The sequence below is a fragment of the Lemur catta genome, chromosome 11 (assembly GCF_020740605.2).
Source record: "Lemur catta isolate mLemCat1 chromosome 11, mLemCat1.pri, whole genome shotgun sequence".
NCBI lineage: Eukaryota > Metazoa > Chordata > Mammalia > Primates > Lemuridae > Lemur > Lemur catta.
In genome coordinates this window covers 37,142,839-37,157,173 of record NC_059138.1, presented here as the reverse complement: position 1 = coordinate 37,157,173, position 14,335 = coordinate 37,142,839, and the positions used below count along the sequence as shown (strand labels likewise).

Here is a 14,335-nt window from a genome sequence, read left to right as displayed (position 1 = left end):
TCAACTTCGCTTCCCATACTTCATTGTTAAATTCAATATTTTTCTAGATATTTTAGTCTCATATTTAGACCATTTTGAGAGTAGAGAGGGGCATATATATGTACCCACAATGTCTTAGGAAACAGCAGCTGTCAAAATGGCATAGTGCTTCTCCTTTCCAGTGCCTCTGCTGGGATTGTCAGTTTATGCCTGGTAGAAATTTTGGCCACATTACAGAACGCATGTTAAGCAGCTGATCTTCTCCAGCAGCATATCTCTTTAATTAAAAATAGGTCAGGGGTTGGAAATCCAATGCCTTTAGAGCTAGCCTATTGACACAAAGAAGAAAACCAAGTTAGGGAGGGGTTTTGGCATTGGAGAACATGTATTCCATCTAAAGAAACAGCTGTTATTTCACCATACTTTTATTGTTGTCATGTGGAAATATGGGCTGAGTGTTGGTGAGTCTTCTGATTTTTCAAGAGAAGCTGGAAATTCAAATTTTTATAAAAAATTTATTTTAAAGTGCTAAAAGTTAATTAGTATAACAAACACATACAGTCTACACACTGCTTGTTTTATTTGGCCTATAGGAAACCAGGTTTTAACCTCTAAAGTAGATAAGATTATGCAATGAATTGGCTTCTATTTAATATTCTTTTTTTTTCTTTGTAGGTTTCTGAACGCCTGAAAGTAGTAGATGTGATAGGCACCAAAGTATACAATGATGGAGAACAAATCATTGCTCAGGTATAACATTTTTAAATGTAATACAGTTTAGGGTTATATTCCAAAAGGTTTTTTTTTTTTATACAGTATAAATCTTGCTAAACTTTTCATAGGTTTCTATAAATAGTATACAGTGATGGATTAAATGAATATTACTTCTAGCAAATGACCTGTTAAAATGGTTTAATCTGTAGCCATTAAGCTATTTGAATATTTTTGTTTATATAATTACCTCTTAATGAATATGTATTAAGCCATTCAATAGTTTTCTACATAATTTTATATTTGAATGTGACATGAAATTCACATCTATATAATGAGTAACATGTCACTTATAAAAGGAAAAACCAAATGAGTGTTCCATGAGATTAATGAGGACCTGGAAGATTACGTTGGAAGATATTATAGTTTAGAATGATCAGTTCATGATGGCTGGTTCCTAAGGCTGCTCCCTGATAAAATTCACCAAGAAGGGAACACACTGCACCATAAACTATATTGGTTTCCAGGCACTAAATGTAGGCCAACATGTTACTTAACTTTTAATGCTTTTCTGAGATCCCCATTGGAACCAATAATGTTACAAACCACAGAATGAGGTCTGCCAGAAAGTGGAATTTGTGAAGACAGTTGGAGTTCACAGGTAAAGCACGCAGATGACAGTACCCTGTTTCCTAGTTACATTTTTGAAGCATTGAGCAAATGATTTAAATGGATATTTAATAGATCATGTAATTTTTGTATCACAGCATTATACTTTATTGGGCTCTTTATCTGAAATATTGTCTCTTCCTTTATATGTGAAACAAGATTGAAGGCCTGTGAGACTGAGGAAGAAATTGTTTTAGAAGGCAAATAAACAAATAAATCTCTCAACCACTGCCTCCCATAGATAGAAAGATAATTAGAGCAGCCAGGGATTGAGAAGTGAAGTTAAACAAGGCTAAGGTTCTGCTATATAAATTGGTAAACAATAAAGTATAGAGCATGTTTTAAATGATTTTTTAAGGTTTTATTTTGAAATAATTATAGATTCACAGGAAGTTGCAAAAATAGTACTGGAAGTCCCATGTACTTTTCACCCAGTTGCTTTCAATGCATCTTGCATCGCTATTGTGCAATATCAAAACTAGGAAATTGATGTTGGCACAATCCACAGACTTTATTCAGATTTCACCAGTTTTACAAACACCTAGAGCATGCTTTGAGATCAAACAAACAAAACGTTACACAGCAGCTGATAGATCTATTATGATTCAAAACACTTAAAAATTTAACATGAAGCTCTCATGAAAACCTGAGAGGAAATATGCTATACCTAAAAATATTTTTACATATTAGTTGTCTTGTAAGCATTTATAAACGTACATGTCTGTGCTATATATTATACAAATCTAAATTCAACGTTTTTGTGAAGTAATGTGATACTAATTTTTTTTGTAAAGTCAACCACAGAATCAAATAAAAAAATAAATAAAATAAAAATCTTTTTGAATTTGTACTAAAAAGTTTACGTTTCTCTAGAATCACTTTGAGAGGCTCAGAAGAGTCAGTGTCTGTGTTATCTTGCATGTTGTATTGTTTAATTCAGAAGGCAGGCCGGGCGCGGTGGCTCACGCCTGTAATCCTAGCACTCTGGGAGGCCGAGGCGGGTGGATCGCTCAAGGTCAGGAGTTCGAGACCAGAAGGCAACCTTTGAAATCAAGGCAGAGTTCGTTTGAAAACAACGAGAAAAAATGGGCATGGGGTTAGAAATGACAACCCTTCTCGTAGTCTTTTCAGAGGCTTGAGATGGATTATCAATAGACTGGCATTTCAGAGTTTGGTCCTTAACTACTTGTAGTAAAAATTAAGGCCCACATCTGCTTTCTACTGCACCTGGGTGCTTTCTGCTCTTCGCCAATCAGTGGGTTATCGTGGCTCACCGCACCAGGAGCTCGTTATGTTAGGAGGACACAGGTGCACATTTTAGCACTTCCTGAGGAGCACAGCATCAGCAGACATACTCCTGCTGGCTGCGGGGACGCTGCTGGGATACACAGCAGTGTTGCCTTTTCTTACCGTGTATGCTGTTATCCTGAGTGAATTTCTCACCCCAGTGTTATTTGCCACATTTTCTTGGCTTTTTGAAGAAATGCTGTGGTAGAGAGTGTATTTCAAATACTTTTACAGATGAAACCATTACTATATAATTGTCAATCGTAACCTCTCAGTTTATAAGTTGAGATGGCCTGTTCCTGAGGGGTTTCACTTTTCAGGAAAATATCTGTACCGTGGGGTTGGACTGATTTCAGGGGTATGATGGGCAACAGGATTGTTATCAGATACATTTGCATTTTCACCCTCTATTCTTGTTGTTTTATTCTAATAGGGAGATTTGGCTGATTCTTTTTTCATAGTAGAATCTGGAGAAGTGAAGATTACTATGAAAAGAAAGGTAAGCATTCTTAAGTTCTAAAAAACCCCACAATATTATCAAGGAACATAATAGATTTTTGATGTTTACATTACACTAAAGTTAACTTTTACTTTTCATAAGCTGAGGAAAATTTAATATTTTCAATTACCTTGTCAGGGTATATCAGAAGTGGAAGAGAATGGTGCAGTAGAAATTGCTCGATGTTCGCGGGGACAGTACTTTGGAGAGCTTGCCCTGGTAACTAACAAACCCCGAGCAGCTTCTGCACACGCCATTGGGACCGTCAAATGTTTAGGTAGGGATCATAACAATGCACACGCTTCCTCTGGTTGAAATTGTTATGTCTGCATTTTATGCGTTCATGTTGTACAGATGATTTTACTGGGTTCACAAGTTTTGTGGTCCCCACGCAACAAGGTTAGAACTCATTGCATTATAAAACCAACTTGTGTAAGCCATTCTTTTCTTTGAAAATTTTTACAAACAAATATATTTTGTTCTTTTGTATACGTATGACATCTTATTTGAGTCATTAAAATAAGAATTCCAAGTACCAAGTTTTTATACCTAATCTGTCTAATGAACGTGTGCTGTGTTCCTCAAAAGAGAAGGCTAAAATACTCTTTTTATAAAGTTCATTATTAAGATCTGCGGGGAAGGTTGGAACGTTGAGAATCCTTAACTCATCTCAGCAGTAGAACACAAAGATTCAGGTTTGTCAAGGCATAATCGTATGTTCTTTGCTGTTCAGCTGTTTATTACTTTCTTCTACCAGAGTAGCTTGGCAGAAATGCCATCTTCAGCAAAGACATCTATATATATCTGAGATTTTATATCTGAGAAATCACTTGCATTAACAATGAAAATTATAATTCAGGAGATAGCAATATGAATGATATTTTAAGAAAATTGATTCCATAGTAATTAGCCTCTCTGTGCTCTTTATCCACAACTCAATAGGGTAAACTTAAATTCAGTGTTTTTGTAGGGATCTTCAGAATTAATTTCTTAGAGAAGTCACTTTTAAAAGGTTTTAAACAAGTATAATATGAACCAACTGTTATACTTGAATTTGAAGAGAAGACAATCAGAAACTGACAGGTAGTTTCCCTGAGTGGAGCTATTAGTAAGAGTAAAGGTGATATGAGTGAAATTCTTTTAATCTTTTTCTATAATAATTATATTCACATTAAAGAAAATTTGAGAAATACAGAAAATGTAGGAAAAATAAGAGTCACTCACACCACCACCACCGCTCAGTGATTCCCACTATTATAATTCCTTCTTGTCTTTTTTTTATTTACATGGGTTTTCTTTGTTAAACAATTTTGTAATCAGCTTTTGAAATTCATTGTAGCTTAGGAATTTGCTTATTTTCTTATCAAATTTTAACACTATTAGGTAAATATACACATGATAAATTATTTAGTCATTCTGCACTGGTAAATATTTGAGGGTTTTGGCTCCAATTTTGGGGGGGAGCATTTTTTTGTACATAGAAGGCTTTTCTATATATAAAATTTTTCCTTAGCAGTGGTTTTCAGAAGCATTTAAAAAAAAATGACTTTTGCTATATATTGCCAGGTCACTTTTATTTGTACCTGTTTACGTGCTACTAGCAAGAATGCCTATTCACCCTATTCTTATAAACATTGCCTTTTTTACCTTTGCAAATTTGAAAGGCAAAAAGTTATATTTTAATTTGTATTTTTATGGTAGAGAATATCATATTTTCAATCTGTTTATTATAAATTCAGTTTTAAAATGCATTAGACAGGCAAGCAAAGTACTATAAGCAAGTACTTACAGAAGTTGACAAAAGCATTATGTTGGCTGCCATTTTGAATTGCACTGACAATAGTATAAAAGAGTAAAAATTATAAAAGGTAACATTTGGCCTTCACACATGGCATTGTAAACCTTGAGAAGGGAAGACAGGATAGAAAACTCCTTTGCCACCTTTGAGGAGTTCGTATTACTAAGATGGAGACATCAGAATTTACTTTTAAATATTCCAAGGCCTTTCTGTGATAATCCTTCATTCTTTTCTCCACTTAGACCAGGAGCCTCCTACCAACTTCTCATTGCCCATCATATTGCAGAAGATGTGGCCTTAGAAGGCCCTGGCTGCTTCCATTTTGAAGTAGAACATTTTTATCTTTATGCTTTTTCTTGTATTTTTGCAGTATGTACCTAAAAATACCATTGCATTGTTGAAATGTATGGAAGGGGTATCCTAAATGATTTAGAAACTCTGAAGATTTTTGAAGAACATTATTTTTCTTTTATTCCTCCTTTTTCTTAGCTATGGATGTGCAAGCATTTGAAAGGCTTTTGGGACCTTGCATGGAAATTATGAAAAGGAATATCGCCACCTATGAAGAACAATTAGTTGCCCTGTTTGGAACAAACATGGATATTGTTGAACCCACTGCATGAAGCAAAAGTATGGAACGAGAAGACCTATAGTGACAAAATTACACAGTAGTGGTTAGTCCACTGAGGATGTGTTTGTGTAGATGCCAAGCATTTTCTGTGATTTCAGATTTTTTCCTTTTTTTACATTTACAATGTATCAATAAACAGTAGTGATTTAATAGTCAATAGGCTTTAACATCACTTTCTAAAGAGTAGTTCATAAAAATATCAACATACTGATAAAATGACTTTCTACTCCATAAAATTATTTGACTGAAAGGTTTATTCAGATGATTGTAATATATTGAAAGTATCTGTGTTTAAGAAGATAATTAAAGGATGTTATCATAGGCTGTATGTGTTTGACTTACTCAGATTGATATATTAGTGACTGTCCCCATGTAAGAGGGCACTTGGCAATGAATCATGCTACATAGCATGGCATCACATTCTTTTTATAACTCATTATACATAGTAAAATTTTAATCATTTTTGTTTTAAAGTTTTTCTGGCTTGATAAGTTAGGTACTGGCCTTGGTCTATTGGTGAAATGGTATAAAACATCATATGCAATTTTAAAACTTTTTATATTTTTGCAATAGAATACATTTTGACATCTTTGGCATAATGTCAGTAACCTACATATTCCAGTGGTTTTAAACACAGGCAATTTAGTCATGATGATGATAGGGAAAAAGAGTCTTTTAGATAAGAAATCATTAATGCATTTTTTTCTCATCAAGCATATACCTGCTTTCATTTTTCATTTTGCAGTTCTCTATATTCTTTATTTTTAAACATTTGATCTTGTTATTTAATGTTACAGAGTTTTTTAAAAAGCTGTTTAAACTTGTTAAATCTGACGTTTTTTGTCTTCTTAGCCTAAGATCTTTTAAATACTTTAAAAAATCTCTCTTTTGGGGATCCTTATCAGCAGGCCCCGAGGGTACTTCTTTGGTCTTCACTAGGCCTGCAGACCAAGAACAGCCCTTTGCAGACATTTGTCTGCTCCCTTGGGTTTCTGTTCTTGTAATGGTTGCCAACCGCAATGTCATTGATCGGCAGGCAGTGAGGTTTATTTTCTGTTTTTGTCTCTTTTATTCTTAAAAACTTCCTCTAAGGTGGTAGAAATAAATTTTTATAAGCAAAACCAAAAAAGATGAAAGGAATTTCTGCCCATACTACATTGACCATTAGGCCTTGCCATTACTTAAAGTAGACTCATAGCTAAAAGTACAGAATGAAAACAAACTTACTATGCTTAGTATGCTGCCACATAAGATGAATTTAATTATATTGAACCAAAGCAATATACTCTTATGTGATTTCTAGGCCCCATGACCCAATGTCTGGAGACATTAATTCTAACCAGTTGTTTGCTTTTAAATGAATAATTTCATTTTGGGAAACATGTTTTAAAAGAATATATACATACATGGGTAAAATTATTTTGTGTTTAGTCTTATTAGAGAATGTTTATGGTCCCACTTTATATGAAAATGTTAGAATGTTAATCGGATAATGTATATATAAGAAGTTAAAAAAAAGTATGTAAAGTATAACTTCAGCCACCTTTTAGAATACTGTTTAACATTTTTGCAAAACCTTGTTAGGAAAAGAGAACTCTACATGAAGATGACTTTTCTATTTCAGATTTTATTTTAAAAGCCATGTCTGTTAAATAAGAAAAAACACAAAAGCATCCCAAATTCCTGGTTCATCATTCTGTATTCTTACTCACTTTTTCAAGTTATCTATTTTGTTGCATAAGCTGATTGTTAACTGTTCATGGAACAGCAAACAAATGCCTGTTTAATAAAGAACTCTGACCAAGGCTATAAATGCCAGTTACATTATTTTCGGTATTGTTGGTTATATTTAAATTTTCCTTATAATAAAGCACACCTTTATAATAAAATATATGAATTATTGTTTTTAATACTTTTTTGGTTATTTCTTTAATATGATTTGCGTAGTGCATAATGCATTGAAAAGCATGATAGAGATGTGGCATGTGGAAGCTAACCCCCAGGGCATAACGTAATAAGAAAGTATGGTTCTGTGTAACAGTAGGTTTGTTTTAAAATTTTTTAAGTATTGGTCATGTATGAGAGAAATAATTGTAGTATGTTACAGGTCAATTTAGCCATTTAGAATAACCAAATAAATCTGGCTAATTAGGGAATTTATGTGTAAACTTATATAATTAAAACAGCTCAAGTTTGACTTGTGGATGTCATTATTTAATCACAAACCAAGAGTTCTCTGTTGATGTTTCATTCAAGGATGGAGCCTCTTAATATATCATATGTGGTCAAGGAAAGGGTTAGGAATTCTTCTCAGAGAAGAAAGGTGCTTCCCCTTGTTTTATATAAAGAGGTATATGTATGTCTTTCTTGCATCTCAATATGAACTAGGGCCTAGAACATTAGTTTTTATATATACACTACCTGTGACACAACTTGGGTCAATGCATTTAGGTAACTATTATAACCTCTGGCTAGCAGGCTGTTTTAAAGTGAAACAGGGCATAAAGCAAGGGACTTTGGATTTTATTGAAAAGTGTAAGATTAAAAAAAGTGCTGTGTTCTTTTCCAAAGAATCTTTAAAAATACTGACACAATTTTTCCTAACTTTGTAAAGAAATGTTACAACAAGGATTAGGTGACCTTTGGCATTCTTAAAGAAAATTAATAATGTGTAAACATAGAGGGGTAAGTAATACATCTGGCTTGAGCCAAGGCTTTGTTAAATTGCTGAAGAGGGGATTCTAATACCTAAATAAAATGCTAATACCCAAGGGAGAAATAGAGTTAGAAGGAATGCTGGCTTCTAAAATTAAAAGTAGTATGAGGTACAGCCTGGTGTTGAATATCACAGTTTTGACAAAAGGGAAGAAATTGGAATAAGAGTTGAGACAACCTTACCTGTTCCAGAATACTTTTAAAGGCAGCAAAACTGGTTAAGCAACTGAAACTATATATTAATAGTTGTTCATCTTCACAGGTATAAAAACACACCTTATAAGTACAATGAATTATGGAAACATAGACAGTAAAGTACACCAGTTATTTGCAGAGGAGTTGTGTGCCCCACAATAATTATGAGAGCTTAAATCACTACAATTTGTATACTAAAGGACAATCAGTGACTTCATCAAAGTCATTTACTTTGCCAGTTGATGGCAGAACTCACAAAGAATTGAAATCTCTTGGATTCCTCGTTCAGTTTTTGGCCTCATATATTTTTCAAGTAATGTTAATGAGCCCAGTATACAGAGAAATTTGTATGAAGTTTCCCCTGCAGTGAGTAAGACTATTTTGAGAGGGAAACTTCTTTTTATTTGACCAACAGATATGGGTCTTTTGTTACATTTTTGTGCCCTAAATCTACAAATCTAAAATTGCCTAGTAAATCCTAAAGAGACACATATCATTTATATATGCCAAGATATGGTGATGTATGATATGGAGGTATTGTCTACACATAAAAATGCAATGCCGATGCCACCTGTCAGGGAGTTGGTTTTCTTCACCTTGATTTAACTATAACCTGAGTCTTGCCATTTTCTCAAACTACTGAAAAATATATGTACATGAAATAATATTTTGTTAGCACCTATAGTAACTGATTCATTATAGCATGTAAATGCATTTTTTAATCTCACCTAGAACAACAGAAAAGAACTTTTTTCAGGCAGAAGGGAAAGTTTAAATGTGAGTTGGAAACAGATCTGAAATGACAAAAGCAGCCTTATCTCTTGACTGTAACAACCCAGATGCATAACCCTAAATATTTTCTATTTAACTTGAAAAAAAGTTTATGCAGTAGAACTCTTGAATGAGTTTATGAGCAGGAAAAACAGCAAGTCAAAATTTTGGATAAAGTTGTGTCTAACTGCTGGTTTTCCATCTTGGTCCTAATTGGAAACTTACCTACATCCTGCTGAGGAACAAGAGAATGAACTATGTATCCCTGCAACTTCACTGCCTGTCTTACGCCAAAGGCCCACATTTAATACAAGTGTGCTTCTCTTTACATAATGAATATATTCTTGAAATGTATACACATAATATTTTTAAAAAGCCAAATATTTTATTTTAGGAAAGACATCTTTGGTGAATCTTTTTTTCTCTCAAATTGCTCTTTAAAGTTGAACTTAAAAATTAAATAAATGTCCTTGACATTTTTATTACTATAGTATATGGTATGCTATATAACTGGAAGGAGTTGAAGTGTATTAATTAGATATTTTGTTTCGAGTGATTGGCTTTGTGAGGGAGACAAAAATGAATGATGGTGCTCATCATATAACAGCTAGAAAATGAGACCTGTTCTCAAATAAGAGGAATGACCACATAGAGGAAGTGACACTTAAAGTGCATGGAAGCTATTTAACAAAGGCAATGTTGAAAACAGCATATGGCATATAGCACTGTAGTACAGTGTATATAAGAAAATTCATGCTGCTCATTTCCCCCTAACTTTTCATTCATTTGTTCAGCAAAAATGTATTTATTGATTATTATGGACCACACAAAAAGATTCATAAGATACGGTGACTAATAAGCAAGCAGGAGAGGATGTAAATGTGGGGGGAGGCAAATATAAGCAAAAATATTAAGTTTAGCACAGTGTGATAAAAGTTATGCACATACTATTCCTATAATTTTAAATGCTCTTTACTAGACTTAATTGTCCTTCAAGTGAGATACTTTAGCAACTAAAATAAAATGCATAGAGAGAGAAGAGCCCAGGACACTAACTAGACAAGAGTGGAAAATAGTAGTTTTCTATTTTCTAGTAGTTTTCTAGGAGTTCCTGTTAAACAGTTCAGATAACAGGAATTATTCCAGAAAACTTCTAGTGTGAAAGCCCTGAAAACAGTCATTTGAACCTAGTTTTGTAAATTGGAAGTGAGATGAAGTAGAATTATTTGTTGCCTTCTCTACTCACATTTTCATTTATACCAAATTGGACAACTTGACAAAAATTTTGACAATGGACACCAAATAAGGGTCATCCTCTCTATGTCCTGAGGATACCCAAGTTTATTGCTCTAGACTGGGATCTCCAAAACTCTAGATGAATATATTCAGCTGCCTACAGGACCCAGGTACTTGAATTTCTTGCCTGCCCAGCATGCTCATCATCTAAGGTTGAACCTGTTCTTTTACCCTCCTCCCAGTCCCCTGATCTGTTCTTTCCAACATGCCCTATGTCAGTGGATAACATCAACATACCTCCCAGCACACCGCAATTACCCAAGCCAGAAACACAACAATCATTCTTGATTCTTCCCTCTTCGGTTGAGTCTTTTTCCTAATGGTTATAGTGTTAAGACACTAACATATCAGCCATGGAAGAAAGCTCTTGTTTTCTGGCCATCTGAGCATAATCTAAAGTTGCATCAAGAATTACAAGAACAAGACCACATTATGCTTCTAAAATGGGACTCACTAGCTCCCAGGGATTTCATTACAACTTGAGTTTATCTGAGTACTTTGAACTAAGTTAATTGTAAAATTAACTCATTTTAAAGTATAGTAAGATATGTGGAAAGGTATTTGTGAGTGTTTAAATAACCAAGAAAGATACCTGAAAAGTGTGGGGACTTACTATTTTAGACCATACACATATGGTCCATTTTCTAAGGTTAGGACTTGTTTGTGTGATTTCATTTGTTTACCTTTTGACAATTATAAAGGCGATTTCTTAATATTTAGGCAACGACATATACTATTTATTTCCTAGTCCAGCAATACAGTCATTAGTGTGCCAGATATGGTGGAATCAAGGGAAATTGTTTGATTTCATCTCTAAATAGGATTTATTTAGGTTTTTTTTGCTATCTCTAACAAATTAGAATTTGATGTTTCTTTAAGATAACATAAGTAATTATATAAAATACTAAAAAGATTTTAATTTAATTTCTTGACATATTTTGGTATAGATTTTATGTGTGTATATAGGTGTATAGACACTGTGTCTGTACTAACCAAGAGAAGGTGTTAAAGAAACTAATTTTCTAATGTCTGTTTTATCATGGAAACATTTGTAGGACAGACAAAAATTCTGTAATTATATCTGTTTTAGTCCAAGAGTATAATTTACATATGTAAAAGTTTCCAAGATCTTACTAGTTTTGTACTTTGATCTTTGTTCTGGCTAATAAGTTGGCTGGTTTTTGTTAGTGACTCAGTTAATGATGATGTTCATGTTAAATACAAATAAGGCAGTAAGGTGGTCATTTAGCTCCCCAGGGAAGCCAGAAGACAGGACTAATTATCCACTTAAAAGTGTAGAGAATTACAATACTAGTAATTTAATCAGTTGTGACTAAACTATCTGAATTTTAACTCATATTTAAAGACTTGGACAAAAAATGAGATAAAGTATGCAAAACATGTTTTATATCTTTGTATTCTTGTCAATTAGCACAATGGTCAAAAAAACAAAACTAAATGTTTTTGAATGAATGGAAAAGGCTTTACAGTGTTATTAAAGGATAAATTATTATTTATAATGTACAATATCTGGGTCTGAAGTTGAATTTATTTTTCCCATTCTGGTGTCCACTAATAAAAAATATTGCCACTAAGGCTTTTGGTAATAACTTTCAAATAGTTTAACTTTTTAAAAATAAGTTCGAGCCGAAAGCAGATCTCACAGTTTGTGTATTGAAGAGTAGTAAAACAGTGTCTCAAACTCTTGAGAGCTCATTTTTTTTGAGAGAAAAGCTTTTTAGTTTCCTAGGAGTTAGACATAAATATCTCAGATCTTAATTTTAAATGATTAGGAAAACTCCAATGATCTGTTTTTCTTTTTGTGAACAAATTAAATGTTGGAGTTTATATATTCAATTCTGGGACACAACGACCCTCCAATGTAAAAAATAAAAGGAAAAAAATAAACAAGCATACACAAAGTAGCAGAAACAGACATTCTGTTTGAATCACTCTATTAACCACTGACAAATGATAAATTCAAATCCTGTCCTTTTTCCTCAGGGAAAAAAATTAAGCACTTTGTTGCCCCCCCCCGAATTATTTTAAGAAAAAATAAAGTGTTTTATTACTATTTGTGAAATACAGGAAGTAAATCTTTGATCACGTGGCAGGGAACACTATAAATAATTTCACTTCAAGGATTCAAATGGGGAGCCCCTAAAGGAATTTTTAAACTTGTTTCAACATATGGGAGGTTGTTTGGGATTTCTTGATTTGTTATGTGGTTTTCAGGTATATTTAAAAATTCAAGAATTGTAGGAGGTTTTAAAGAAATAACTAGCTATGATTTCAGGTTTTTACCAAAAGTTTGATTTCATGGATTTCTTACTAATGTAGATTTTCCTCATCTTAATTTTAAGCATACATTCAGTAATCTTAAGATATAAAACCTAAAGCATAGCTTTAAATGATTAAACACTAAAGGTTCAAAGGAAAAAAGGCTTAATGATGCCCACCCGACTCTGATGGACAGCCATGTTTAAAGTGAAGGTAACTATAAAGCAGAGAAGCCTTCATTCTCCTTTGGTGAGTCAGAGCATTATTATTAATAACTTAAGGAGGAACCCCTAGTGGAAACGAAGTGTAAAGACAGTTTTCTTTCTTTTATCTATGCGAAGCTGTCTGGAGGGGGAAAATGGTTAACAAAATTCACCAGTGAAATTTACAGATAATGATTCACTAAGTAAATAAGTTTAGGTCATACATTATATCCCTCTATATTACGTTAACCAACAAGCAAAGTAGTCAATATGGAAAACCCCTCTGACTTGCCTCAATTTTAAAGTAATCGTCCTTCCCCTCTTCCCTCCCCCCAAGCTTTGTAAATTCTCTAGACCTTGAGCTGCTCTCTCATAGTCCATCCCCAAGCCCCACAGTCCGAAGCACTCAGCTGGTGGTCAACAAAGCTTGAGTAAACTGAATAGAGTTGACAAAGAAATCTCAATTTGCTGTACTGGGGTGGTGAGGCAAGGCACAGGATAAAAAAATTCTCGGTCTTCCCACAGCCGGTGGAGCCTGTAACCATGAACCCCTACATGTTTTTTTAAATAATCTCCCTTCACTAACTACTTGAACTTTTTGAGTTGTTTCGCAGAAATGGAGGATTTTCTGCAAGACAAAGGAGTTTAGATTCCGAAGGCCCTAGAGCAAGATTTCTGACGCCAAGAATCACCATCCCCCACGATCTGCCCCCACTGCACAAGACCTGCTCCAAAGCACTTAGCCCCTTGTTAGTTACACCATGACCTGCCGCAAGGAACGTGGCCCCTCCTTTATAAGCCCATGCTCTCTCCCGACGAGACATCATGTTGAAAATTCCTTTCTTCCTGGCTAATTCACCTTGTCTCAATAATTGGATCTGTGCCACGAGTAACGACCTAGATCGCAACCCCCTTGCGGTTTCGGCAACAAGCCTAGCATCACTTTCGTCCCCATCGTGCCTGGGACCATGATTTGAGAGTGACCAAGTCCCTTACAAGCCTGCACTGCTTCCGCTTGTGCGGTCATCTCCTTCCCCTCGAACTAAAACAATACCTTGGCCTCCTGCCAAACTTTGAGCAGCGAGCGACTCTGGCTGTTTATGGCCCGGAATGGGTGCTTCGAAAGCCTTGGGCCGCTCTAAGTGTTAACAGAGGATCGGAGGAAGAGAAGAGGCCCAAGCTTTAAAACACTCGCTTCCTCCGCCCCCTCCCTTTTGTCCCAGGCACCAAAACAAACGAGCTGATACACGTGTCCCTATGACTCTTGTTTACTATCAAGGCTGCACTGTGAACGTACTGCT

General features: G+C 34.5%; 1 protein-coding gene across 1 annotated transcript in view; it reads left to right on the top strand.

The window, feature by feature from the left end:
- The window catches only part of PRKAR2B (protein kinase cAMP-dependent type II regulatory subunit beta), an 86,798-nt gene extending 79,335 nt beyond the window's left edge, over positions 1-7,463 (top strand). Inside the window, exons 8-11 of the mRNA XM_045565455.1 lie at positions 655-729; positions 3,080-3,145; positions 3,284-3,422; positions 5,433-7,463. Of these exons, the coding sequence (XP_045421411.1) occupies positions 655-729; positions 3,080-3,145; positions 3,284-3,422; positions 5,433-5,566 (414 nt within the window). The 3' untranslated portion in view covers positions 5,567-7,463. The remainder of the gene's footprint in view (positions 1-654; positions 730-3,079; positions 3,146-3,283; positions 3,423-5,432) is intronic.
- The last annotated feature ends 6,872 nt before the right edge of the window (positions 7,464-14,335 follow it).